The following is a 26,420-nucleotide window of genomic DNA, read 5'->3' on the forward strand; positions in this document are numbered from 1 at the left end:
GTCATACTATTGTTATGATGCCACTGATACACATGTTGATGCTATTATGGCTGTGAGCTCGGGCTACATTATCTTTTTGCCTCTTTCGCCAGGTAACTTGAGGCCACAGCACTATTGACTTAGGACTGCCTAGTGCTATAGCGTCTGCTTCTGTAACCATAGCCTGCTGTGGTTATGGGGTATTGTGAGGGCTTTGTTTAACTGCTGACAGCTCTGAATGCAAACATTTTCATTGTGTTTGCACTTCTTTGACTCCCAGACAATAGGAATGGGCAGATGTGAGGAGGTAACGGGCTGAGTTCTGCAGAGGACAGAGGGGAATGTGTAGCACCCTACTTCTCAGTGCTCTTGGCTTCAAGAAGGGGGATGCTCTCTCTACAAAGGCTGGAATGACATAATGCTTGAGCTTTCATTTTTGGCTCTTTTCTTGTGAATGCAGTCTGTTGATTATGCTGATGTGGAAAGCAGGCTAAGCGGATCCGATAACCTGTCATCCAAGATGCATCCTTTCCCTTGTTCAGCCCTGCTCACCTGCTTCGGAAATGCACACGAAAACCCTCCTTTCGACCAGCCCAACACAAACCCTCTAGCCATGGAGGAGCAAAAGATAGAGATGACCTCAACAGTGTGCCTGCAGCCATCTGAAAAAGCAGCCAGCAACATCAGCCACTGGGGAGATAAGGCCAGTAAAGAGATGTTCAAAGCTAGTAGAAGCTCTGAAAAAAACAGCCGTGCAAACAGCAATTCTAGTAATCATACTGCTGTTCTCTCAGCATCTACTACGACAGAGTCATCAAGATTTTCTGCTAACGAGCTGAGCCTTCTGAGCCATGATGCTATTGCAGTCTGTACTCACATCCCCAGACCGTCCATCATCAGCGTGCCAAAGGTGAGTGCTCTAGAAGTTATGCAACAAGAGAAGTAGCTCACTATTAAAGTAAACAAAAAAGAGGGAAAAAAAATCCATAGGACCATTTATCTTGTATTGATTGGAATGTAGTCAAGACAGGACTAATGGCTATTCTTACTTAAATAATACAGTATGACAGCTATTGCTTTTCTTCATTATTATTGGAAACCTTCGGGGATGTTTGTAATAGTACTGGCACTTCTGCAATATTTTTCTTTCACAACTTCTTCCTATCTTTTGTGATCCCCACAGTTTTGGATCTGATTTACTTTTGATCTCATCCAAAATCCCCTGAGGTCAAACAGCATATTTTTACCATTGACGTGAGTGTACTCTGTAGTACTTTAGCTAGGTATCCAGAGGCTGCAGCACTACTGACTGTAGGACACTTTTTCCATCTCAGTTTTAGCTTTTTTATGCTTGGAGGCAATAGTAAGCTTTTGACTACAGTCTCAGTGAATTCAGTTTCCTCTCGCCTGAATAAGAAGCTCACCAAGTTGATACTTTACTGTTGGTACTATTAAAATAACGAATAATAATAGGCAAATAGCACTGTTCTCATTTTCTCTTGATTAGGTAACTGGAGATCACATGCTTCCCTCCACCCCACCCCCCCACCGATAAACACTGAGAAACAGAAGCCACATGTGTGACTCAACTTTTTATACTACAGCTTTTATTTTAGTAGATGGTTCCTGTACCATTTTCCTTGCCAAATCACAATAGACTGCCTCTCCTCACTTCCCCTTCATGGTCAGGTAATATTATGTTTGGCAAAGATATCTGTCCTTCTTGCAGAAGTGTTAGAAAAAKGTTTAATGAAATAGATACAGCTGCTAGAGTTAAGAGGATTTATGGAATCAGATGACCTACCRGGTTCCTAGCTGAGTTATGATGCTCTTACCAGAACAAGGGGCTCTGTGACCACTATTTCAGTCCTGTTACCAGACACCACAGCGTACCTGTAGAATATAACGAACAACTGGAGCTGTCTGACAGAGCAGTATTTTTTGGGGGTGTAAAAGGGAAGACTGACTATGAAGGTTCTGTCTTATAGGTGAGATTTTGAAAAACAACTGGCGGATTATTTTCTGAGGATGGACTAAGAATATTTAGTCCTGAGCATATATGGTTCAACGRGCCAAAGTGGATAACATCAAGGTCTCTCTCACACTGCATTCCTGCAGTTTCACTTGTGGTGTYCTGTGAAGACAGGCTAGGCTTCTTCAGTCTGGCACAGGGACTAAAAGCAGCAGCTGAAAACTGTTAGAAGGGCATTTATGGACTAGATGGAGCCAAACTCTTCTTGGTAGGGACAAATGATATAACCATGTTGGATGTTAGGAAAAACTTTTCCACCAGGAGGGTAGTGCAGCACTGACCTGGAGCAGGTCACCTAGAAGAGAAGGAGGTGCTGTGCTTTTAGAGTTTCAAGATTTGGCTGGACAGCGTTATGGCTGACCTGATGTAGTGCTGGCAGCAGTTCTGCTTTGAGCAGATGGTTGGACCAGAGGCCTTGAGAGGTTCCTTCCAACCAAGGTTTCTGTGCTTCTGTGATGTAAGCTTTCGGTGCATGTATGTTGCCTGTACACGTGAGAAACAGGATCAGACTGAAGCATATATTTTGTCTCTTTCATTTTCAAAATGACATCAGCAAAAGGGCTAGCAACAAATATTCTAAAAACTTCGTCACCAAGAGGCCTGCTCTCTACCTGTCAGGAATAATCCTTTTCAAGCAGAGAACAAGTCTGTTTTTTAACTAAYAGCAGAGTAAAATTCTGATCTGTGCACATAATATACTAATTGATGAGTTTTTCCAGCTGACCCTCCCCACCGGGACATGTGCTCGCACATTTTGGAATACAAAGGAGTTGCATGTGTGAAATCAAATCCTGAATTTGATCAATTATTACTTTTACAAGAAGACTACATCTGCTCCAGATGGAGCCAACCTTAAATTTGATATAAACATGATCCCAACAGAAATTAGATTAGAGTATAATTACCAAAGAGGTTGAGTTAGACTTGTTTGGTCACAAAGTACTTTGTGGCAGCAATTTGCTTGTAAATAACTGACCATCATTTTAATACTTAGAGATTGGATAGGCAATAAAGCATGATTAAATGTCAGTGCAGTTCTATACACCCTGCATCTTTGCCCTGATTCTGACATATAATGAATTAATTCTGTTGTGTTTTATATGCTGCCTGGAGGCTCTTTATCAGTCTTTACCAGTCTTTACAAGGCCATAAATCAAAACTACCACAACTATGCACTGGAACTTGCTTGCTTAGTCTCTCCACCCCATCTATAACATCAAAAAAATTCCCCTCTTTTATTTCCAAGTTCCATTTTATCCACTAATAAACTCCTGAAGTTGAAATTTAGGAGAAGGCTTTACTGTTCTGAACTAACAACTGTGCTGTGACTCCAATAAATGTTTCATGCAAAAGCATGTCAGTGATCTTTTCTAACTAGTGATGTCATTCACTTGACTTGAACTCCACTGACCTTCAGAGTTCAGCTTGTTTCTGCTGAAACAAAAGAAATTTAAACGTCTTCCAGTGCATCATGGTATCATTTCTCCCCATGCAAGCTGTTTGGAGCTCCAGATATTCAGGAACTGGGACTTTAAATAAGACAGCTTGAGACATACATCTGATGAAGCAAGCTGGGGAGCCTCACTGAAGTCAAATGCTCTGTATATAACAATCACTTGTGATTTCCTATAAAATTAGTCATACCCGTAGGGTATTTAGACCTTATTAGAGGACCTCATGGATGCTTTCAGACTTTAAATATGTAACCCTATTTTTTTTTCTCCTGCTTCTTTTTGATACCCTGGTTAGTTATTTGGCTAACCCACAGAGTGGATTTGATTAAGTGACCTTCATTTCATGTCTTCAGAAGTTGGTAGAAAGACTGTAAATACCATATTGACTTCCATTGACTTCACCAGGATCAGAACTGATTTGACTGGCAAAATAATAATGATGGAGGGCAAACCCCAGAGTTCAAAGATATAACTACATTTGTCTGGGAAACTAGAAAGAAATGTCATGAATGCCCCTCCCTGCACAGAAGATAAATTTATGTTTTTATTATTGTTCACATTTTGTTCCATGGATCTTACTCTGACCAATTTGTATCTATGCTGTTTATCTGAGGAGTTCAAGTAATGCATTACAAAGAGGATTCAAGAGCTTGATTCTTCCCTGCTTGTCACTTTGCGCAGTTATTTATACCCACGCAGCTCCATCSTAAAACAGAGTCTGATCACAACTAGTCACATATTTACAGCAGCGGAAGGTGCTCTCTGTATAGAGATATATGACTGCAAGAGAAGATCACAGCAGAGAAACAGGATATGTACCAGTACTGTAGCAGTATATGTATGTATGTACACCATAAATATATGGATACTGTGAGCAGTCCATTGAAAATAATGGGACCTCTTACAGGCATACTCGTACGTACTCATGGTTTTGTAGCACCAGCACCTCTGTGGACACASTCCTCTGGAGTTCACAAGGCCAGATGCATAGCACTGCTGATGCTGTCTTGGGAAAATGGCCAAGACTGGCTACATTTAAATCTCACCTGGATGCTGGATGATCTCATAGGCCTTGAGCATATGACTGCTGAATGATACATTTCAAGTACAGATTCAAAAACCTTGGGAGCGGTTAAATATTTTGATGACTAGTTAACAACTAAAAATTAGCAGGAAATGGATAGCATCACTTGGTAAATACCAACCAATTGATACTAAAATGTTTCCTTTGACTGTCTTTGCGAATTTGTTTCCCCCTACCCCTCAGAAGAAGAGTATTACAGTTATTTCATCAATGAGACTGTGGAAATTTCATGCAGACAATCTTCTCTCCAGTATACCAAGCAAAATCTATCTGTATTTTCTCTAGACTGACTCTGGTGCAAATGAAAGCACATTAAATCCAGAGATAAAATCAGGCCCTTCAAAGTGCTCAAAGTGGGCACTCAGCTCTGGTTACCAGAGAACCATTAACACCCTTTCCTTTTTCAGTATTTGCAAGAGCTCGGCACCTCTAAAAATATTGTCATTAATTTAAATGGCATGTAAGTGTTAACACTTTGGCAAATTCAGATAGGGGATTATGGCATTGATGACTTTGCCAAAGCCCTCCAAGAAGCTTGAGAGAGTTCTTGGACAGAATTCAGTTTTTTTGAATCCACTTCCTTGTGCTTTACCACCAAAACCTCTCTTAGTAGCATATGCTACTGTAATGTTTTCCCTTCATCTCTTCCTCTTAATCTTTATTCTTCAGCTGGCAGCTGTTTGGGAAGAGTATGTGTGGGCTGGGAGTTCTTGACTGAATATAAACAACACCTAACTGAAACCAGACTTTCTCATTACATTTTTCTTTGCTTTTCACTCCCACATAAATGTGGAGGTAATGGCACTGCCAGCCCAGAGCCTTTCATCCTGGTCAACACACAACTCATTTATTTCTACCAGTGTTCCTGTTATCATGGCCTGCACATACACAAAATAAAATTCATCCTCCTATTAGAAGCAACAATTTCTGATCAAAGAGACCTGGTTTCCATTGCTTGGCTGTTGCCCAACAGCATTGCTGTCTCTACGTTTGTAAGCCTCTGCGCAGACCGAAGACCACCACCATCTCTCTGTTGCCTGCAGGATTCCCCATCTAGCCATCTTCCCTTTCATCTTTCAAACAAAATTACTTTGGTTGATGCATAAGTACTCCAGATGTGACCCTGGCCAAAATTCTGCAGTTTCCTCTACTTGACAAGAAAGTTTCCCCCCCCCCTTTTTTTAAATCTAGACCTTACCCCCTCATTTCTCAACTTCCATCATCTGGGTTATTTTTGCAGACAGGTCATGCAGCTTTCAGCTGTTGTTCTGTGACAGCTTCTGCATACAGCAGTGATGAGGGACAGCCTAAGAGCTTTCTTCATGCCCTGTCTCACTCAGGAATATATTCCAGCAGCCCTTGGTAGTAATGAACATCCTGTGTGCCAACAATAATAATAAAAATAGTAAAGCTTTCAGGGAGATGGAAGCTTTCTTGGAAGTCACAAGAGCCTCATTTAAAGAGGATTAAGAAGAAGAATTTGTAAAGTTTCATGAAAAGTGCTTCTGAAAACAAGGTAATGTAACAAGAGCTTCGCTAGGAAACTAGAGACCGCATGAAACTCGACAGGTTTTCGGTTTCATCACCAACACAGAACATCCTGGATTCACTGAAGAGTTCATACCCCTCCTACTCTTAGGATGAGCATGAGGGTCCTGAGATGCTGCTATGTAAGTAAACACTGGCATCCCACTTGCACTGTCGCTGAGTTTAGCACGTGCAGAATTGGCATTGTTCAGCTTCTGCAGGCTTTCATGCCCCTCTCACATGCACTCCCTGGCCTTGCTCTGAACACAGTGTGGATGCTATGTTAGCATTCTCCTTTCTCCTGCCTCTCAGTAAATTAAAGGGTGTTATCTGCTCTCGAGGGGAGATAGGATGCAGTTCGAATCAATGGAGTAATTACAGAAGAATATGATACTAATGGAGCTGATTTGAATGCGTATCTAAGGATGAATGCTATGGCTCCATGCCCAGACGGCACACACTTTCCTCAGGATGAGTTATTTATGACTTGACACATCGTTGCTCTACTGTTTTGTGGTTTGGCAATGTTCATGTCGTTGATAAAGCAGACTGTGTCAATATTGTGCGTTCTTACTGATCCAGGTCTGGCTGCTGAGTAATCTTTGCATCTGATACAGCTGTGGTCACCCACTCCCAGGCAGCAAAGGTAGAAGAGAAGGGTTGATGCTTTCTGCTGCGTCTCTCCTTAATAAAGAAGGGCTGAGCTCAGGATACCTAAAAGGACACATGGCTTTCATGGGTTTGGCTGGGGACCATTCAATTGCTTGAGACTATGCAAGTCTTGACTCTCTCAGCCAGAGCGCTCTGGCAGGATCAACCGAGCCAGAGAGAGCAGGACATGGTAGGCTCACACAGAAGGCCTAGGGTCTAGCTCCAACCACTAGGTTATTTTTCCCCTTTCAGCTGTGGCAATTCACTGGTTTGTTCTTACAGCTGTGAGCTAAGGGGGATCATCAAATCCAGGCTCGACTGTGCTTGCCTCTTGAGACCAACATTTTCTCTGAAGCTCATCTGTACTCTATTGTTTTTGAATTAGCTTTAGGAACAGAGAGTAGAGGTCTATCCTTAAGGAGCCTGACTCAGTACCAAACTGCTAATTGGGCCCCTCAGGAAGTCACTTTCCAGGCCTCTAGGGCGTTGGGGACTCTGCCTGTGAAGCCAGACCATGCCTTACATGTAATTTGATGTATGTATTGGCCTGGAGACATATTGCTTGAGGAATCCAGATTGTAGTTCTCTCAGTGGCTGTGTCCTAAAGCCATACATAGCATGGAAGGGATCCATTGGCGTGCAGACAGACATAGCAGACACAGAAGTTAGTGGGTGCTCTGCAGGGTCTGGACATGGGGTATGTGTGAAGCTGAGCCCAGTACCAGGTGCACACTGCTTTTGAAAAATGCAACTTGGGAATTTTAAGAAGCAATTCCTTTTACCGCTTTCCCAGAATAGCCAAAGTGCAAGATTAATGAGGTATACCCCCGTGAGAAGGCTGAGACAAAAGAGCCCAAGGAGTAACACTGCTGCAGCCTCAGGCAGATCTCCCCACCGTGAGGAGTCTCTCTCATTCTGCCTCATATAACCCACCTCGCAGTTGGCCAGGCAGGTTCATTCTTTGCATACTGCTTTTGACAACTACATTATTCTACTACTTTCCAAATCTTGCTTCTGAGTCACTGAGATCYCAGAATTTGTTTTCATTTTCTGGTCTCATCAACGAGCATAGTGTAAATGACTCCATGTCATTTCTGGCCCCATCTTTGCACTGAGAAGAGAATCCTGGAAAATTATTTTTCATTACTTGGCTAATTTTACCAAAACAAAATAAATGCCAAAAGCCAATATACAGGCTGGAGGCTAATCTATAAATTACCTTGTTTGTTTGGATGCATCAAAGGATTTGTAAAGATATTTGGTAATGTCAGTATTAACTATGTGAATAATTGTAGACTCTTGTTGAGTTTCCACTTATAAGCTGACTTCAAGTTTCTCTTTCAGAAAATAATCTTTTTTTTCATGAATAATAAAAAAGTAGTTAAATTAATGCACTCAACTCAGGAACAGCTTTATCTTATATTATGCAATCAAAAATTATTTCAGAGCTGGTCACTCTGCATATCTTGCTTTTTATACCAGACAGCCACATCTCTGTGGAGATAGTTTAGCACTAACAGCTTTTCCTTCAGTAATCCTGTTTTCTCTGACTGAACATTTTTGATATTTATTGAAGGCCAAGTTCTGCCACCTTCTCCTACCTGAGTGGTAGAATTTTTACCTATTCTAAAAAATCTGCAAGAGTGAGATTCTGCTATTTTAGCATATAATCTGTACCCTTTGGGATCACAAGCTTGAGGCATGTTGAGGACTATTGCACGAAAAGATATTGTAATACCTAACATACATACTGAATCTTCTGAGGCTAGGTAATAATACAAAAAATATATCTGAAAGGCACCAGCCTGATGGCAGCAGTCCAGCTCTACAGTGATACAAGCATTCARCCTCTCACCAGCCAACATGCCTAGATAGTGACCTTAGAAAAGTCTGTAGAAAAGTTCACTAGCTTGGAAAAGTCTAAGCCATAAGAATAAGAGGGAAGTTCTTACTTCTTGATTATTTTAAAAGGAAGCACAATGGCAGAAGCCAAATCACCTAGTCCATTAAATCCCTTAATGAAACAACTGGGCACAGCAGCCAGACCGAAATGTTTGAAATGGCAGGTCCATCCCAAAAGTACTCTGCTTGATTTCAGTGTCACAGCGTCAGGCACAGAGCTGTTGTTTGAGCTTTACAGGCTTCAGAACATGTACATGGAGCTTTACTTTGGGTATGGAGTCTACACGGAGACTAAAGCCTTTCCAAGTATAATGGCAGGTTCCTTTCATTTGATGCCAACTGTACATTTGAAATGGAGCCCTGTTCTTTCACCCTGTTTGCCAGACACCAGTGGTCACAACTCTCCAGCTGCTCTGTTTAAATTAGTGCCTTCTCGTAACTCTTTAATTAAGCAGAAGAATGCCACAACAAAAGCAGAAGCGATTCTTAGCTTTGCTGCCTTGACACAAAGCAGACATATGCCTTGACTACCAAGATGATGCCTTCTTTGGGGACAGGATGGTCTTTCACCCATACGCTACCTTCCACAGCTGCCTATTGTTCTGCTGTTGTACTGGCTCTGAGACAAAAATGCCGTGCAAAGGCGTGTGAGGGAGTCAACAAATAATTTAGCAGGTAAAAGCTGCTGAATAATATTGTATAGATTCACATGTCATAAAACACGTGTTCCTTGCTCCACAATTTAAGATCGTAATGGCCAGGTTGAGTAAAAAGGGCTCTCTTTCTTTTTTCTGACCCATTCTGTCACAGAATTTGTGTCTGTCCTTTGGCATCTTATTAAAAATAGCTGGATGCCAGAAGATTCGATTCATTTTTAGGTACTTAAACTGAAACTTGGACAGATATTTAGAAGTGCTGGTAAATGTCAGCCCTTCACTCAGCATCTGTAACAAACAAACCCGAGGTAACCAAAATTGGGCCTCTAAAAGTAGTAACAGTAGAGGACCTTGTTTCAGTTTCAGACCTAAATTACATTCCAGAACCAATTAGTAAAAATCAGGGTTTAAGTTTTATTTCTTCCAAAGCCCTGGAAGGCTCAGCTGAGCGATATGGGCCCTTTGGGGAACAAACAAAGAGTAATGCAGTGGGACACTGCTGGCCAGGTTTCAGCTCAGTGAGATTTCCAGYGAGATTTCAAATTACTCTGATACAGTTTCTCACTAACTGAAGTCTTCAACAGGAACAGCAAGTGCTAACATAAATCAGCATCAATACCAGCACYGCAAGAGGCCTGTCCAGAGCCAGAACAGGGCCATTCCCAATGGCACCAGATGGCTCAAAGAGATGACAACATTTGCAGGGTATTTTTCAGGCTTAGCTTTCCTTGGGTGGATACAAATTTCTTGTCTGTCCCAATCACCTGTGAGCACGGCTGTGCGTGCTAGCCATGCCCAGATCCCACGCGACCRCGACCCTGCTGCACATCCCTCTCTCTTGTACCCAAACTGCCCAGCCCTGCTCTCCCCGCGAGACCATTTCTGTAAAGTTGCACCAGCAGAGGAGGTTGGACGCATTTGCCTGTTCTGGATGGTTTTCTGTGCAGATCATTTTCCAATATTAAGCCCAACTCTTTCTCTGCTTCAACAGTCATGTCTAAAAGCTCTTCTGTCTGCTGCCATCTTCCTTTGGGGATCTGCCAGACTTCAACAGATCTCCTTGCTTTTATATGCAAAAATTTCTTAGTACTAGCTGTCTTTCTGCTGAGCATTTAAGTGGCCTTCTAGAGGTTAAAAGTAAACATAAGTCTTGCACTGTAAAAAACAGTTCCAGTTCAGCTTCTCTTTACTGAATATCAAAAACTGAGCTTCAGTCCTTCATGTTGCATTTTTCTTTGCTATTGAGTCCATACATATGAATTTTTCTTCCAGTTTTTCTCCTGTTATTCAATCAGATTTGATCCACATACATATATCTCTTTGATAGGAGCATCTAATGTTCATTATATTGTTGCCATACAATTCCAGCTATACACTACCTCCACCCTTTGCAGCTTTTCTTAATTGTGATATTTGCAAATGAATAATTAAAAAAAATAAGAGATTTTTCTTCTTTCATCCAAATATAATCGTGTGCATAATTTAAAAATATTGCAATCTCGTAATTTCAAGACAAGTCTGTTTTCCTTGCACGAGAATTCTGCAATGTATTATTTGGTATTACAGCTTTATTTTACAGAAAAGTGAGTGAAATCAAGACTCAAATCTTGAAATCCTCTTGTCTGAAATAATTTACAACTTTAGAAAGGAAAGAGTAGCAGTCTCATCTCTTGGGAAGTTCAAACAACAAACTGAAGCAATAAATGAAAATTATTTCTACTGAACCATCATCCACTGGTGGAAAATTAATGRCAGTAGAATTGAGTCTTTTACATGTAACTCAGAATGATGAAATAGATAAGTATTTAAGATCCCAAAATATTCACAAAGTGATACAAGATGGTAGACTTATAGCAGAGTTAGGAGAGGGGGAGAAGAGAATTTCTSTGTCCCCAGAATCTTCTCTGGAAGTCATGATTATAATGCCAACATACCTCTTAATGTGGTTCTTGTTTGCTGGAGATTGGTATTTCTGGGCATCTTTCTGTAGCTTAGGAAAGGGGTAGAAAACACAGYGGTGTTATCTTGGAAGATTCTCCTTCCCTTGATTCTCGCCTGCTGAGATTTAGCTGGCCCAAATTCAGTAGCATACCTCGTCCACCATCATGGCATGGTTAGTCAGTTCTCAGGCTCTTTTCGGATACCACTGTGGCCCTTGTCTCCCCTGTCAGGTTAAACCAATCCCGCTCAGAGCCTAGAAAGGATCAAGCAATCGCTTGCGCTGGATGACCCAGCCTTCTGAGTTCATCCCTGCTGCCAAGGGCTTTCATGTCTCCTCCTCTCCACCTGTACTTGCATTTGCCCCCACCAAAGAGGGACAAAATGCTATCTTCTTCTGGGCAAACCCCACCTCTTGCACCTGTGTGGGTCCCTCCCCATTGTGGCCCTGGATAGAGGCCAAGGTGTACTGGGGCCCTCTCACTAATGGAGTGTTGGAGGCTGCAGAGACTGCCTACAACTCACAAGCTCTATAACTCATAACATCTTCTGCTCCTCACCTTTACCTCTGATTGTTTTTTTCTTATATGATTTTTAGCATTTCTGTGGCAAAGAGAATAATCACAGATGGAAATTACCAGGTTTCAGGAAACTCACTTTGATTCCTGAGCTTGAYTTTCTTGTGCTTTTGTTCTCCTGTCCTCCTCACCCTCACTAGGCTGGAATGGGAGGTGTACCCACGATGGGCAGGATACAAGTAAGGGCTTGTGCAATTGAGAACTCATCTGTTCTCCTCCACATACAGCAACTGATTTAATAAAAGCTATTACATCTCTCTGTAAACCTCCTTGTTTCCTTAGGCCATCAAAGCTACAACAAAATTACAGCTACCACCTTGTTGAGACAGGTGTTGTGTTTGCTGCCCAAGCTGATCACTGGTTTGGCTGTTTGCTCCACGCTGCAAGATGTAGCAGGCCACTTTGTCTTCATTCRCTCCCATTTTCTCTGCAAGGGTTTTGCTGGGCATGTGTCCCTGTCTTTGCCCTCCCTGTCTAATCTGAGATGGTTTACGGCTGTCAGTTATGCCTGATGTTAGCCCAGCTCCYGGGGGAGCTGATGGAGGGGGAGGCAGAGGCATGGAGCCTCAGCCCTTCGACACAGATGGCCTGAGATCCTGGGATTTCCCTCGGCGTCCCCAGGCAGCTGTGATACCCACAGATGCCCACACAAAACCACAGCTCTCCTCTGCAGAGGCCAAGCCAAGCAGAGCTTTTACCTGCAGTGTGGGTAAATCAGCTCTCATGATTTTAAAATTATGATGTGTTTCTAGTCCTCATGGATGCTGAGAAAAGTTGGAACACCCTAGAGGCTCCAAAAGCAAATAAAATTAACAGTACTTTAATATCAAAGCAAATATCATTATTCTGAGCATGTCTGGCTTCTGATCTGAGGATCCCTGGAGCCTGTCTCACGTGCACATGTGCATCAAGCAGCATTTAAAGGCTTCCCAGGAGGGCAGGCAACGCTGCATTTTGCTACTCTGATCCTCCCAAGATGAGCAGAGGGGAGGGCAGGCTGTGAAAGTTGGCAGTGCAACTCCCCATGCCGCTCTGCAGCCGCGAGGCGATGGCAGAGGGCAGGAGCCCTCCCAGCAGCGCCCGCCTGCCCTAACGGGGCTCTGGGACAGCAAGGTCGGGCCCTGCAGCTGGATGCAGCTATTTTGCACTTCCAAAATCAGTGGCCTCAGACAACGACCTGCTTTTCCCATGCTTGGAGTCTGCTCCTGGGGGGTTTAATTTTGGGGGGGCTCTCCAATTTCATGAGGGATTTGTCCTTTCCATAGGAGGTTTTTCTTAGAGGCTCTGGCCTTTGAGTGTAAGGAATAAGGCTGACACAAGCAGATTTTAATTAAACCTTTCTTTCAGTTCCCCAGGCTAGTGTAATTTAACTGGTTCTCAGAGATAATATTAACACTTACATCATTTTTCATCATCATTAGTTTTGTTTGAAGAATTGCATGAGAGAGGACCCCCCTAGATGCAGACACACTTCAGTCCSTAGTGTGTCAGTTCCCTTCAGCTCRTAGCCATTATTTCTCAGCCAAAGACCAAACATTATCAGCAACGGGAAGGAGCTTGGCTTTCCAAAATGATCAACAGAGAACTGGCATAATATCTTGGTAAGATTTATCCGGTTAGAGGTGTCATTTGTCAATAAATTAATAAAAAAACCCTCARGTACAACTGGCTGAAGGGAGAGAAAGGGGAGATGTAGAAATCAGTGGCATCAACCACGGCAAAAATMCAGAGCAATACAAAGTGGAGATGTGGTGAGGTGGAAGGGAGCCTTCCTCTCCCTCGTAGTCAACAGCATTAAGTCTCATCTCACCCAATTGTCGGTTCATTAGGAGCCTTGATTGCCATCAGGAGCAGTAAAATAAACACCATCACAAGTGGAATACTCTCAGATTAGCTGCTCAGGGTATGAGCTCATACTTTACTCAGCTCTAGAGAAAAGGCAGATAGATAACAAAGTATGGATTTAGTGTATTTGTTTATCTTATTGCCCTCCRATTTGCAAAGACTTTGCTATTGCATTTCAGAAGTTCACCCGTCATTGCAAGGACAGCGAGAACGTGGTAGCTCTCATGAAGATGTCTGCAAAGCTTAGTTAGGTCTTATACCCAGAACAGGAGGAATGCCTATATTAAGAAATAAAAAAGCATCTGGAGCCCAGCTTGCTTTAATGCTGTGCCTAGGAGAACTACTTCGTGTGCTAGACAAAGCTACAATCGTTTTGGTAGTTTACGCTGACATTATAAAGTGGTGTCTCTCTCAGCCCATATGGGCATGTAACTGTAGAAGCTGTGCTCCCACTTCTCTGTTTTACAAGGGGAAATCCACGTGCCGTTTCCAAGCRAGCCTTGCAGGGCTCCAGGGTGCGCTTGCACCCTCAGGTGCCTGCTCCGAAGGGCACCTGGAGCAGCAAGGTCTGCCCATTGGGGAGCCAGGACTCCTGCAGTCATTTGTCACTTCCTCACCAAAAATACTAATTTGGTAGGTTGCTTTCCTGTTTGTGCATCCATTTGAGCCTTCCCTGTATCCCCGCTGCCAGCGCGCAGCCATGCTCCAGCAGGGAAGGGGGAATACTGGAGTCCACGCTGACTTTTAGCATACCTATAATAGGGCTTTTGCCAGTATGAGGAGTTTGTAAAAGAAAGGGAAAATCTGAAGCAGATGGCTTAATAAAAAACAGCTCTAGTTGCAGAAAACAGTCCCATCCGCGCTGAGCGACCATATCCCACCACAGGCAGCGGGACCGGGGGTGCCCGACACCGGCGTGGCGGCCCGAATCCCGTGCTCCGCGCTGGGTGTCTCCCGGGGAGGAGGCTGAGTCCCACCCGCGCAGGGGGACCGAGGGGAGAAGAGGTGTCTCCGCACCACGGTCCCCTAACTGGGGACTGCAGCACGGGTAAAATCGGTTTGTGGCGGCAGCTTTGGCCAGGCAGACGACACTTGGGCACCGTCCTGGCGCCGGCTCCGCGCGCCGGCTCTGCGTACGGGGTGCATCCCACTTCCAGGTCCCGGGGGCGGCAGGGGACGGGCTCGCCRTGCTACTGGGAGGCTCGCTGTTTCGGGGCGAGGAGCCTCCTCGCTCGTGGGCCGTGCTGCTCAGAGCAGAAAACACCCTTTTCTTTTTTTTTTTTTTTTTTTTTTTTTTTTTTTTTTTTTTTTTTTTTAACTGGTAGAGCTGTAGTGGGGAGAGATCCGTTAATAATTGAAGGGCCCTTGTGTGATGGTAACTGTGGCTGTGTAAATAATGTAGGTTATTTTTTAAAAACTTGTTGTTTTCTAGGATGCACCAAGATATTCGAGGGAAGAAATTTRTATAATCTCATGCTTATTAAGGGTTTCTTTTCTAACCTATAGTGTCACTGTGAGCCTGGCCCGTCTATCCTYTCCCWCACACCTTGCCTCCGTGCCCTCAGYGGGCCTGCCTTTCAGCTTTCATTTCTTCAAGAGTCTGCTTAAAGCACATTTGCTTCAAAATAGTAATAAATCCTAACCTGGCTGTCCAAATGCATTAGCAAAGCCTGTAGACTGTATAACAAGAAATGCTGAGCACAATATCTGGAGCAGTGCGACGGCGGGTGTATTGCAACCGCGCTCCCCGGGGAGGTGGTGAGGCCAGCGGTGCCGCACGGGCGTTGCGTTAAGTCGCGCCTCGAGGAGCTTCCCGAGCGCGCGCTCCGATCCTCTGAATCGGTCTAGGAAATCTTGCAGAGGGAACCGCTTTGGAAGCGTATTGAAATGAAGAAATCAGCGGTCCGAAAATATATTTGCCGTGAGCCCSGGGGGGATGGAGGGTGCTGGCGGTGTCCGCTGCGCAAGGTCTGGCGCTCCCAGCGAGGCTGCGGAGCTGCGCCTGCCCCGCACCGGCTCCGCTTCCCAAACGGGCAGGACGTTCCTCGTTCCTTCAGCCTGGTGGATTTTCTGGGTTTAGTGGGATGAATGATGCAGCCGCCGCTTGCGGTAACTAACTGTGTCCACACCCAGCGCCCCCATGCTAAGGGCTCGGGGTCGTGATTTCTCCCGGGGTTGATCTTGCCCTCCTGTGCCGCAGGCTGCTGCCTCCCTCCGCACRCGGCTCTTCCTAGGGCCGTGGTCTAAACTGCATCTGCGAAATGACCTGGAAAAACCCCGCTGCCACCTAAGATTTGTAGYTGTTGTTCTGTTTAGCCTGGGTCATTTCACAGATGTGGTTTAGGCTCAGTTCGGTTGGTGCAACCGCGRGGGTGGTAAACTGCTGTGGGAAGGCGAGGACTAAGAAGGAGGATACATGAAGAGGGGCACGAATCTCCGAACCAAGCTTGTCGCCCAAGAAATCGAAGGCTGTGAGCACAGCYGGGGGGAAGCAAGCGAGGGGGAGGGCGGAGAGATGCCTGACCCTGAAAAACTGGAAGCTAGGCAAGCGGTGTGAGGTTGCCGAAACTGGTTCTGCTCTTACTTCCGCTCACGTTCAGACCAGAGACAGGGGGACTTTAACAGGAGCAGTGCTGAGTGCTGAATATATTTTTTTCAGTTTCTGTTTTTTTCTTCATTCCCCAAAATAAAAGAACGCATTGCCTGAAATTATTTCTGTCTCTGCTAAAAATTTTCTTTTTGTTTTGGCAAACAAAACAAAACAAAACAAAACAAAACAAAAGCCAAGACTGAAGCCTTTGATCAGCTCTAATGAGATTATTAATATTCACCATAGCCGTGCATCAGGAAGCTATAATTTCATATATGCTTTTTTAAAGTATCAGCTTACCTCTTACTAGCATTGAGTAGATATCAGTATGAATATTTCAGCTTTCATCTTATATCTTTCCTGATTGTATCTTAAAATGCATCAAAACATTATGACACCTGCTAACCTCTAAAAATACCCAACCATAATGCTGCTGGTGACTTTCTGTAAATGATCAGTTCAAAGGCTTTTAATGTAGTTTGAACCTCAGTCATTATGGATTTATGAAGATAGCAAAGGGTAATAAGATAATGGATATACATTTTCAGCTGATATGCTTCACTCATAAATACACTGCCAGCCTGGTTTGGGCAGGTGGAGCTGGAGGACAAGTACACGGTGCAGTTAAATTCCATGTCAGGTTTGGATGAAGAATAATAAGGAGCAGCCTGGCAGAGTTACTGACCTGGTAGAGGAATTTGGCATCATRTAGGCTTTCTTCTTACCTAAGGGGAATGTGGTGAACATGTGCAATTAATGTTCTGGGTCTTTCAGAGCCAAGGTAAACTTTTTTTTCAGGAATAAATTAGAGGTGAGCTACTCCGCTTCCCTTTTCACCTCTTCTTTATCCTTGCTCTTTGGCTGGCTTGAAGATACACGGGGGATGTGTGGGAAGGAATCCCTGAATGCAAAGAGCGGTGGTAAAAGCTAAGCACCTCATCACTGCTTCATCTTTCACACCCCATGGAAGTGTTACTAAGGCAATCCCAGTTTTCAAGGCAAACCTCCTGCACTTAGAAAAGCACAAGTTCAGATATTGTGGAACTAACTGGAACTGCCACGGTTTGGGGAGCTGGCTGGGTGCCCCCTAGTACAAGACCGTCTCCCGGGGCTTCTTCACTCACAAAACTGTGTTACTTTAATTATAGCAGCGACAATTCTGCTAGTGTGGAATGGTTTAAAAGGAGTTTTCCAGGATGGTTGAGCCTCCATCCCTGGTTAAAGAGACTTGGCTGTCACTGAGCCCCCCTCCCTGCAGCTGTGTCCCCGCACAAGGAGCCYCCAAGAAAAGCAAGGAGATGCTCAACTGGTGGAGACTCCCCCAAATTGCCCAGATCCTGCTGTGGCCACCGTGATGCCCCATCCACGCGGGCAGTGCATCGCAGCCAGGCCCACAGTCACCCTGCACTGGGAGGACACCAGCCAACCATGACTTTACACCGGCAGCCCTCCGGGGAGCACCTCACCCCCATGGCAGGGGTGCTCATGTCTCCAGCATGGCTGCAGTCTCCGAAGGGCAGAGAGGGAGCCCCGCGGGAGCTCTTTGTCAGATAACATGGGTGCAGGCATGTGGCGCAGGTCTGTCTTCACCACCTGTGGTATCGTATCAGCCTCATTGTCGAAAGACTCTATAACCCAATATGCTTCTAGGATCGGCTTAGAAACTCCTGGAGGATCATTTCTGATTTCAGAGGGAGCATGTTGGAGACATTTAGGTAATAGTCCTTTGCACAGGAATGCGGAGGGGAGATGTCTCTCCTCTGAGTGACTGACAGATTTATTGCCCTGGTATCTACTGGGAACTTGGGTTGAGAAAGGGCAGCTCTGGATCCTGTTTACTTGCCCACAGAGGGCATTAACACAGTCAGCCCTTCCTCGCAGAGCGAAGCAAATGGTTGCAGCCTCCTCCCAGCAGCTCTCCTCCCTTTTCCTTTCCCTCTATTCTCCCCCTTCCCTCCACGTGACAGAACTCTTGATAATCTCCCCTCCAGAAGTCAAACCCCCAAACCCAACAACTTCATCTGCCTCCTGACCAGCCTTTCCTATCTTCTTACTTCAGGGTGATTCTTTAAATAGTCTTTGGTGTACAAAAATGTCTTCTACAGCCTCTCTTTTCACTCTGCAACTACAGTGCCCCAAGCCTGTGTGCTACTGCCTAGSGTGACTGTTCCTTCTGGCATGAGTCTGCATAGCTGACACAGGCTTTCATACTTCTATTTCCAGGATAAACTTTCTTCCACTTTGTGACAGGCTCCCTTTTAACCCAAATTTCTCAAACCAGYATATGCAAATTGCATGAGCTTCAAATTTGCTTAGCAGCTCCTTAGCCTTCCCTCCTGCCTAGCAGGCATGTCAGAGCCTTTCTCCCCTCCAGGGCTATCTACTGCAGGGTGAGGACCTTAGGATACCCTAAGCATACTGTAAAGAAGGCATCCTATCCTAAAACAGTGAGGAGGAATGGCTTTGATATCTCTCTCTGCCAAGTATAGTGTGACCAATAATGTCTGGTGAGACCTGGGGTCAATCCGACCCACAGAGGAGGACTGGTCCATCCTTTTATTTCTACCTTTCTGCCTTAATCCACAATATGCTCTGGTAGGTGGTCTCCAGGCTCAGACGACCCTGTTGGCTTCCATCCCATGCTTGCATAAATTCTGCAAGGAAGTCTGTCAATATTAAAGCACCCAAGCAATGAATTTGTAGCAAATCCCTTCTCTCGTGAGATATTTGCCTTTGAAATCAGATCACTGTTAGCTGTTAAAGGTTCGCCCACTTCATGTTTTTGAGACATGAGCTGCCTTTCTGTCTACATTTTGTACATTAGGAGCCTCTGATTTATGGCACTCGTGTCCCCGAGGGATAAAATTGGTCATTTCTGCTGGCATGGACATACAAAATCCTCTGCAGAATTGGAAATTGCTGCCTTTCTTCAGAATTTTGATGCAATAAAAGCAAGATACTCTAAAAGAAATCCATATGACAAAATGAATGGGCTTTAAGGGCAGAAGGAACATTTATGCATATCTAATCTGATCTCCAAAAGAGCAGAGCCATTGACTATTGTATAGCAATACGCCTACAAAGATCAACAAGAAGATTCATCATGATTTCAGCTTGTCTTTGGAAGAGATGTGCATTTTACTCCACTAGCTTTGTGAGGGGCATTGTGTAAAGGTAAGAAGAGTGGTTCTTGTCTCTGCTACTGTAAAAAAAAAAAAAAAGAAAAAAAAGAAAGGAGATGGCCTTCTTGTCTGGGTTTATGGCTGAGTTTCTTTTTCTTCTTGGTCCAAATTCTGCAGCTTATAGTCCCTTGTGGGCATTTTTTGCTTGGTTAATGCCTGCTCTTGATAGGAGTTTACAAACTGGTCCTCGGGAATGAAGGGTGATTTGTTCYCACCACTCTAATTGACACATTTCTGATGGGACTTTGAACCCATGAGAGGGAAACACCTTCCTTTTCTGGAAAACAATTCTCTTGAACTGCAAGCAGTTGATGACTGTTTGTGCTTGGAAAGTAGAATATGTTTGACAGGAATGCAACTGCTTGTTCCCAGCCAAAAATCACACCTGAAAGCCTTTGATTTGGGGAATCCTATTGTGATGAAAAAGGATTTGTAAAATAGCAATGTGGTCTCCCTCTGTGAAATAAAATATTAAATCTTGATCACTCTGCTGTTGATTCAACTGTTAGCAGTTGAAATGTTATTTGCCCAACTCAGTTATGATCTGCAGAAAGGTGCTGTGGTTAGAAAGTCTCCAAAACACAATGAAGCTTCAAAATTTCCCCATTAAAAGAGAATTACTCTTATTTACCAGAGGGAAAATTAAGAGCAGCTTTTATGAACAGTTCAAGCCAATCCAAGACCACATGTGTAACAAAAGGGGCAGTTCTACCTCCTCCTAGTCCAGCCCAGCCCAGCCCAGCCCAGCCATGCGTTCCTGCCACCACCATTGTGCCAGGCTAGCAGGTGTGAAACCGTACAGTGAGTCAGGTCAGCCTGTTAATCTGGCTGCAAAATGATGCATTGAGTTGGTCTGACTCACTGCATARCTGCAAAACAGGTTGTGCTGACACAAGGGAGTGAACACGTGGCCAGGGCAGGGAGTAAACAGGGCCACACCATTTGGTGGCAACATGGTCTTAGATTGGCTTCCACTGATTGTGAACWGCAGATACAGATGGAGGAATGTACCAGTTTTGGTCCTGGTCCAGGACAGTGAGGTCTCATTTCCCTCAGGGGATTTACAGAGTCTGAGACCACAAAATGTATCAGCAAGGGCAGAAGAAGGGCCAGTGTTGACTGTAACCAGAACATGGAGAACATGGGCTGAATGTGGTAGGACCCAAACCCAGCAGCCTGGCCAGCACTCAAGTGTGAGAGCACATCCCCACCTCTAACAGCCACTAAGGTTTATCATGGCCAGCAGCTGATTTATAAAATCCTAACCCTTTGCACTCATATTGCTAGACAGTCGTAAATGCAATGACACCCCGTGCGAGAGGCATTGCTGTCTCATGTGCAGACGGGCAGTGATGGACTTGCAGGAGTGGATACAGGGAACCCCTCAGCCCCTTTCCTCTCTTGAACTCCCTGTTTTTCTGCACATAGACATGAAAAGTGGATTTTCTGGGGAAATAAAGGAGGTGGTAAACCCCTCCCCATTACCACTACCTAGCGTAACTTGCATTTTATGAGTGATGCAATGTTARCAATTCTGTTCCCACTGCAGCTGTGTCCTCTCCCACTATGCATGTTATATGGGCTGTTCCTGGCTCACAGGCTTTAATATATCCTCAGCATGGGAATGGCTTTCTCCAGATATCATTTCTGTGGTCTGCATTTTTRCATGCTTCATACTGTGATAAATGTTGAACTTGGTCTCTAGCTCTGCAGCTGACGTATAGGTTAGCCCTCCCCACCCCCCATATGCCACCCGCACATTCTGGGTTCCAGAAAAGTTGGAAATAAATCACTGAGAGAAAGGAACATGCCCATAAATGAGGGATGTGACAAACCCCTGTGCAGAACAGGGAACTGTTCTGGGTTAGCACTGTTAAGGGTTGCAATGTTGATACTGTAACGGTAGCAGAGAAAAGCTTCACCTTACCCCAGCTCGTTATTCAGGAGCTCACCTTGCATAAGCGTGCCTGGCGTTTGGGGCTTACACTGGTCTAGAGGTGAAACAGCTTGCACTTAAGCCATCCCTCTCGGGAGCCCTCCCTCTTCCCCCAGACTGTGTGGATCACTGTGTTTTGTGGATCACAAGACCACACAGTACCCAGATGTTGTCCTTGCCCCATGCTGTGCTGTGCAACAGGCTGTAGCACTGCTCTTGGCTTTCCACAGCACTCCTGCTGAGTGGTCTGACCACATTTATTATGCAGCTCTGGTTGCTTGCAGGGAGAGGATGAGCAACAGTCTAAATAGTATGATACACCATGGCAGCTGATTTCAGTGCCTTTATATCGAACACTGCTTTGCAGACTACACTTTTCTGCAGTAAAATTGTAACAGTGCTGACTCCTGTCAAGTGGTTGAAGCACCTTCCACTGACATGTTATTATTGTTCTTAGGGATCCAGCCCAAAACTCATTCAGATCAAACTTTTCATCAGTTTTGACCTATCCTGTTTAAAAAGCTCTACTGTGAGTTTTCCGTAGGGTTTTTCTGCTAGGCAACATATTTGTTGACAGAACTTTTATAGCTGCTCTGCTGATACAGATCTCATCTCTCCTCCCCCTGAAATCTCCAACAGAAACAGAGCCTGGGCACAGAGGCTGCTGCTGTTTTGCARGCCCATACCTCAATGCACAGCTGCTCTGGTTGCTCGATGAATCAGGAGGCTCTTTGCAGCTTGATGTCCCCATGTTCCTCTGCCGTGTACAGGGACTCTGTTTGGCAGGTCCCTGCATATCCCACCTCTAACCAGCCATACAAGATCAGCGGCCCATTCCTTCTGAACTGTGGGGCAAACTGCATTTCCTACAGGACTCTTTCCACGATTGGGGCTGAGCTGAGCTTCGTCAGGCTCTACAGAAGCAGGCCATCCTACAGACTGGAAATAAAGAAAAAGGTGTTGGGGAAAGTACACAAAGGTTTTAATAATGCATGCACCAAACACACCGATGAACGTAAGGAGCCTGGCTTCTTATTGCCATTTTCATCTGATACTCTCCAAGAGCTTCCCCTGCCCAGGAGGGTTGGCCCACATTTTCAGGCTTTGGTACCTGTGAACCTTGATCTATCTTCTGCACTTCAGCAGCAGCAGACAGAGTTTACAGTGGAGAGCCTGATCTGGAGGGAAAGGGGGACACTAAAGTGGTTTCGATTTGATAGTAGCCACACCAGAATAGAGCACATCAGAAGTCTTTATCCATAAGATCATAATACATTTAAAGCAAGTTACTTCAGGGACAGAGTAAAGTGAACCCTATCTAAGTGACTAATAGCCAAGCACTGCATTTATTAATTAATTAATAGCCTAGCACTAGTCATGAAAGAAAAATAATTGCCTCTCAGAGACCTTTATCTKCTCATTGTAAAATTGCATGACTAGTTTGTACATTCGAGCAGACCAAATCAGACATTAATCTAAGTCTACTTTATGGCACTATGCACTTTTTCAAGAATTTAGTTCACTTCCAGGTTTTCAGCATTAATAGACATTCATGATTGCAGAAGTGAAGCTGAAAAATAAACTGGAGACTTCAGAATGCTCTTTATCCTGAAAGTTTGGTGACTTGTGCAGGCCAGACAGATTTATGTATTTCCCCTTGTAGAGGTCACATATTTCTAGCTCACAGATAATTTGTGAGTTGTAGAAGAATCTGAATCACTGAACTCCAAAACAGAAATAACTGGAGTCTTTTAAAGGTTGATTYGGGTGGCTAGGTCTCTTGCTTTTTTTCTTTTCCTTTTTTTTTTTTAATTATTCTCTGAATGGTGTATCACTGGGGGCATACATTAGATCTAGATCTTGTAAACAAAAACAACACAGAGGAGTGTGGGTAAGAACAAGTGTTTAAATAAGTTAGTGGCATGGTATGGTGATTGGGAAGGACTCTGCAGGGACTGAGCTTACATCTCAGTCTAGCCCTACATGCAGGGAGGAGAGGAAAAATGGTGGTGCAAATACCAACCCAACATCAACCACCTGGATACCCCTGGTTTCCTCAGCCTGGAGATGTATGTCACTGCCATGATCTGTACTGCACAGGACAGAGAAGGAAGAGGAATAGCTTTCCCTGCCTGTCAGGAGAGAGGTGAAGGGGCCAAGGTAGGATTATCAGAGGCTTTGAGTTGGAGGCATGTGCCACTTTCCAGTGCCTTCTCTGTGTCTGGGTTTCCAGGCTAATGGGAGGCAKGAAAATAAACCTGCTCTAAGGAATCATCAGGGAGAACCCAGTCCACCTCTTTTCATCTCTGAATATACCTCCACTTACTACCACTGAAGTCCAGAGAGGCACGAGTGATGACTGTCCCCTCTTCTTTGAGTACACTGTTCACAAGTGGACTGCCCATGGCAGCAGACTTTGAGGCAACTGTATTTCAACGCACTGCAATGCTTTGTCTGAAAGTGGCTAAAAACCCTTCTCTGCCCTACGGTGACACCAGGAAACATCACCTTGTGGGCCAAACCTTCAGGGTGGTTTGGGCCAGTGTCATCTGAGTCTAGACCCAAGCAATAGGTTGGGGCCAAGGTCAGGGCCAGGCAATCGGCTGCAGTCAGAGCAGGAGGGAGGAGAGAAGGGCCAGGAGAGATCGAGGGTAGAAGCTCCTGGGAGTCTACAGACCCACCAATGAAGGGATAGGGTTTGATGCTAGTCTATAAGGGGGAGAGAAATCAGTTGAATAGCATGTAAAACTGAGCCAGTTGGCCAAAGAGRAGGCTTCTGCTATGCGAGCCCAACAGCAGGTCTGCTCTGAAGAGGAGATGGGAACTCCAGCACAGTGCACCAAAAAGCTGAGAGGAAGAGGCAAAGCCCATGCTTCACAGTTTATGGCCAATACAGCAGATGGAAACACAGCCCTGGGTGCTGTATGACTGCCTGTTGGGAAACCTGGAAAAGAGAAACTGAGGCAACAGCCATGATAGAGGATGATGGTCTTGTAAAAATGACACATCTGAAAATCACAYGGGAAGTATGAAGCAGGGCCCACAGTTGGAACCAACATTGCAGCATTAGGCAGGGATGTCCATTCCCCACCTTATTTTCAGTCCCATGGAATTTACTCAGGAAAGCCCAGAAGGTCTTGGAGAACCCATTTATAAACATGAAGATCTGSTGGTAAGTGCTAGTGGTATCTATATACAATTAGTCTGTACTGCAAAGTTAGGAACCTCGAGCAGTTCACGTGCTGTGACATCTTGTCTAGAAGCCATCCTACCATCTTTTACGCCAGTAATATTGCTGCAATACTTTTTGATCTGAATGACGTCTGAATTACTGTCTCACATGAGGACTCCTACTGCACCAGGTGTCTTGGTGGAAAGTCCAAAAAGTAATGAAGATTCAGACTGAAAATATTCTCCAAAAAGTCCGGTTGGCTGTAGCATCTACTTTTCCCCTTATGTTGCTCTATAGTGTTAATATCCTCAATGCAAAAGCTTTTGCCTCTCTTTACAGCCTGCCAGGCAATATGTAACCCCACTCACATCTAAATATAGGATTAATCTTGATTTAGATCAGCCTTTGGGCTGCTCTGATTACTCTGGGAGTTGAAGCAGTCCCCAGCAACCCCCAGGTACTGCTGTCAGCACCTTTCCTACCGTGTGGGTCCTATGCTGGACACAGCGTGATAGGGCATGAGGAGAGAGGCCCCATGTTGTGAAGCAGCATGAGGCTCATCCCCAGTCCCGGCTGGCCTGTCCTCACACGGATACTCCTCCAGCAAAGGAGCAGGTGAGGCTGAATCGTGGCGAGCACGAACCAGAACACCCAGAGCCTCTCTGCCGCATTGCAGTTCTGCCTGCAGGACACGTGCACGTATCTCTCCTTTACCATCCCGGAGCAGCATGCTTGCTTTCCATTACTGCAGCCCGAGGGAGATCGGCTGAGTGTTACAAGGACAAAAATGAAAAGAAAAATCTCTYGCCTGTTCCACTGCTGAACGAGAGCACAATAACAGCTGCACGTGGAAAACGTCCTTCTGGAAAAGGACTTAACGAGAAATGGTAAACATTTCCCAGCACTTTAAAACCCATCATGAGGCAGTTAGGAGGAATAACAGTGCTGCAGACTTCTAGCATTGCTTTTATAATCTGATTAAATTCAGGATTTCTCTAGAAGAGGCCATGAAAGCAAACTACTTGTGTGCCCTTGGCTAAGTCAGGTACTYCCATACCTGGCATTAATACTGCCACTTGTCTATGGGTGACCCTCAGATCGTGTAAGGTCTTAATTCCTGCCAAAGAGAAAACAACTAGTTTGACTTTTCTAACCAAATACATTTTTTTTCAAGTAGTTTCCCCACAGTCACCTGCAATTCTCTGAAACCTTCAAGTTCACTATCAAAATGTGAACTGTTATATTGCTTCCTTCCACCCATTTCCTCCTTTTTCATAGCAAAATGGAGGTCAGGAAGGAGAAATGTATGGGAGATCTGTCTGTTTTTTAAATAAACTCTAATTAAAAAATAAGAAAGAAATTCAACTTTGTCACCTCCTCTTCCCCCACTTCTACCAGCTCTGCTTTAAAGCATTGCTCTTAACCGACTGTCCAAGCTCTATTAAGCCACCAAACCTGCTTGCATACTCAGGGTTAGGGTAGATTGCTGTCTGCGAGTGGTCTTGCAGCGTCTTGTCCYGTGGTCTTGTGCCCGTGGAGCAGCAGTGCCGCGGACCCCGGTGACTCCCCGGTCGCTAGGTGTTGGTGGGTTGAGATCATACTCCTGCCGTTGTTTCCCTTTGTATGTTCTGGTCCCGTTTAAAACTAATAAACATAGAAGTAACATGATTTAACACAGAGCATGTGTTCCTTTGCTCCCACACCTTTCATGTCCCTGCGCTTGTCCGCCGGGTTTAAAAGGCCTGGATTTCCCTTCTGCAGCTGATCCGGGGACCGAAGGCGTGATTCATCAGCGTGAACGTGACCGGGTCGGGTGGGGGAAGCTAGCAAACCACCATCGTGGTTCGGCTGCTGCCGCTGCCGAAGGGGGCAAACTATCCACCACGTGCACAGC

The 26,420-nt window shown here is 44.8% G+C and overlaps 1 protein-coding gene across 1 annotated transcript in view; it reads left to right on the plus strand.

Moving 5' to 3' along the window:
• The first annotated feature begins 433 nt into the window (after positions 1 to 433).
• FAM107B (family with sequence similarity 107 member B) overlaps positions 434 to 26,420 on the plus strand; it is a 136,777-nt gene continuing 110,790 nt past the window's right edge. The window contains exon 1 of the mRNA XM_085299028.1: positions 434 to 895. Within this exon, the coding sequence (XP_085155154.1) occupies positions 434 to 895 (462 nt within the window). The remainder of the gene's footprint in view (positions 896 to 26,420) is intronic.

Source organism: Rhea americana, unplaced genomic scaffold (assembly GCF_003343005.1).
Source record: "Rhea americana isolate MKP2758 unplaced genomic scaffold, rheAme1 scaffold_1, whole genome shotgun sequence".
Taxonomy (NCBI): Eukaryota; Metazoa; Chordata; class Aves; order Rheiformes; family Rheidae; genus Rhea; species Rhea americana.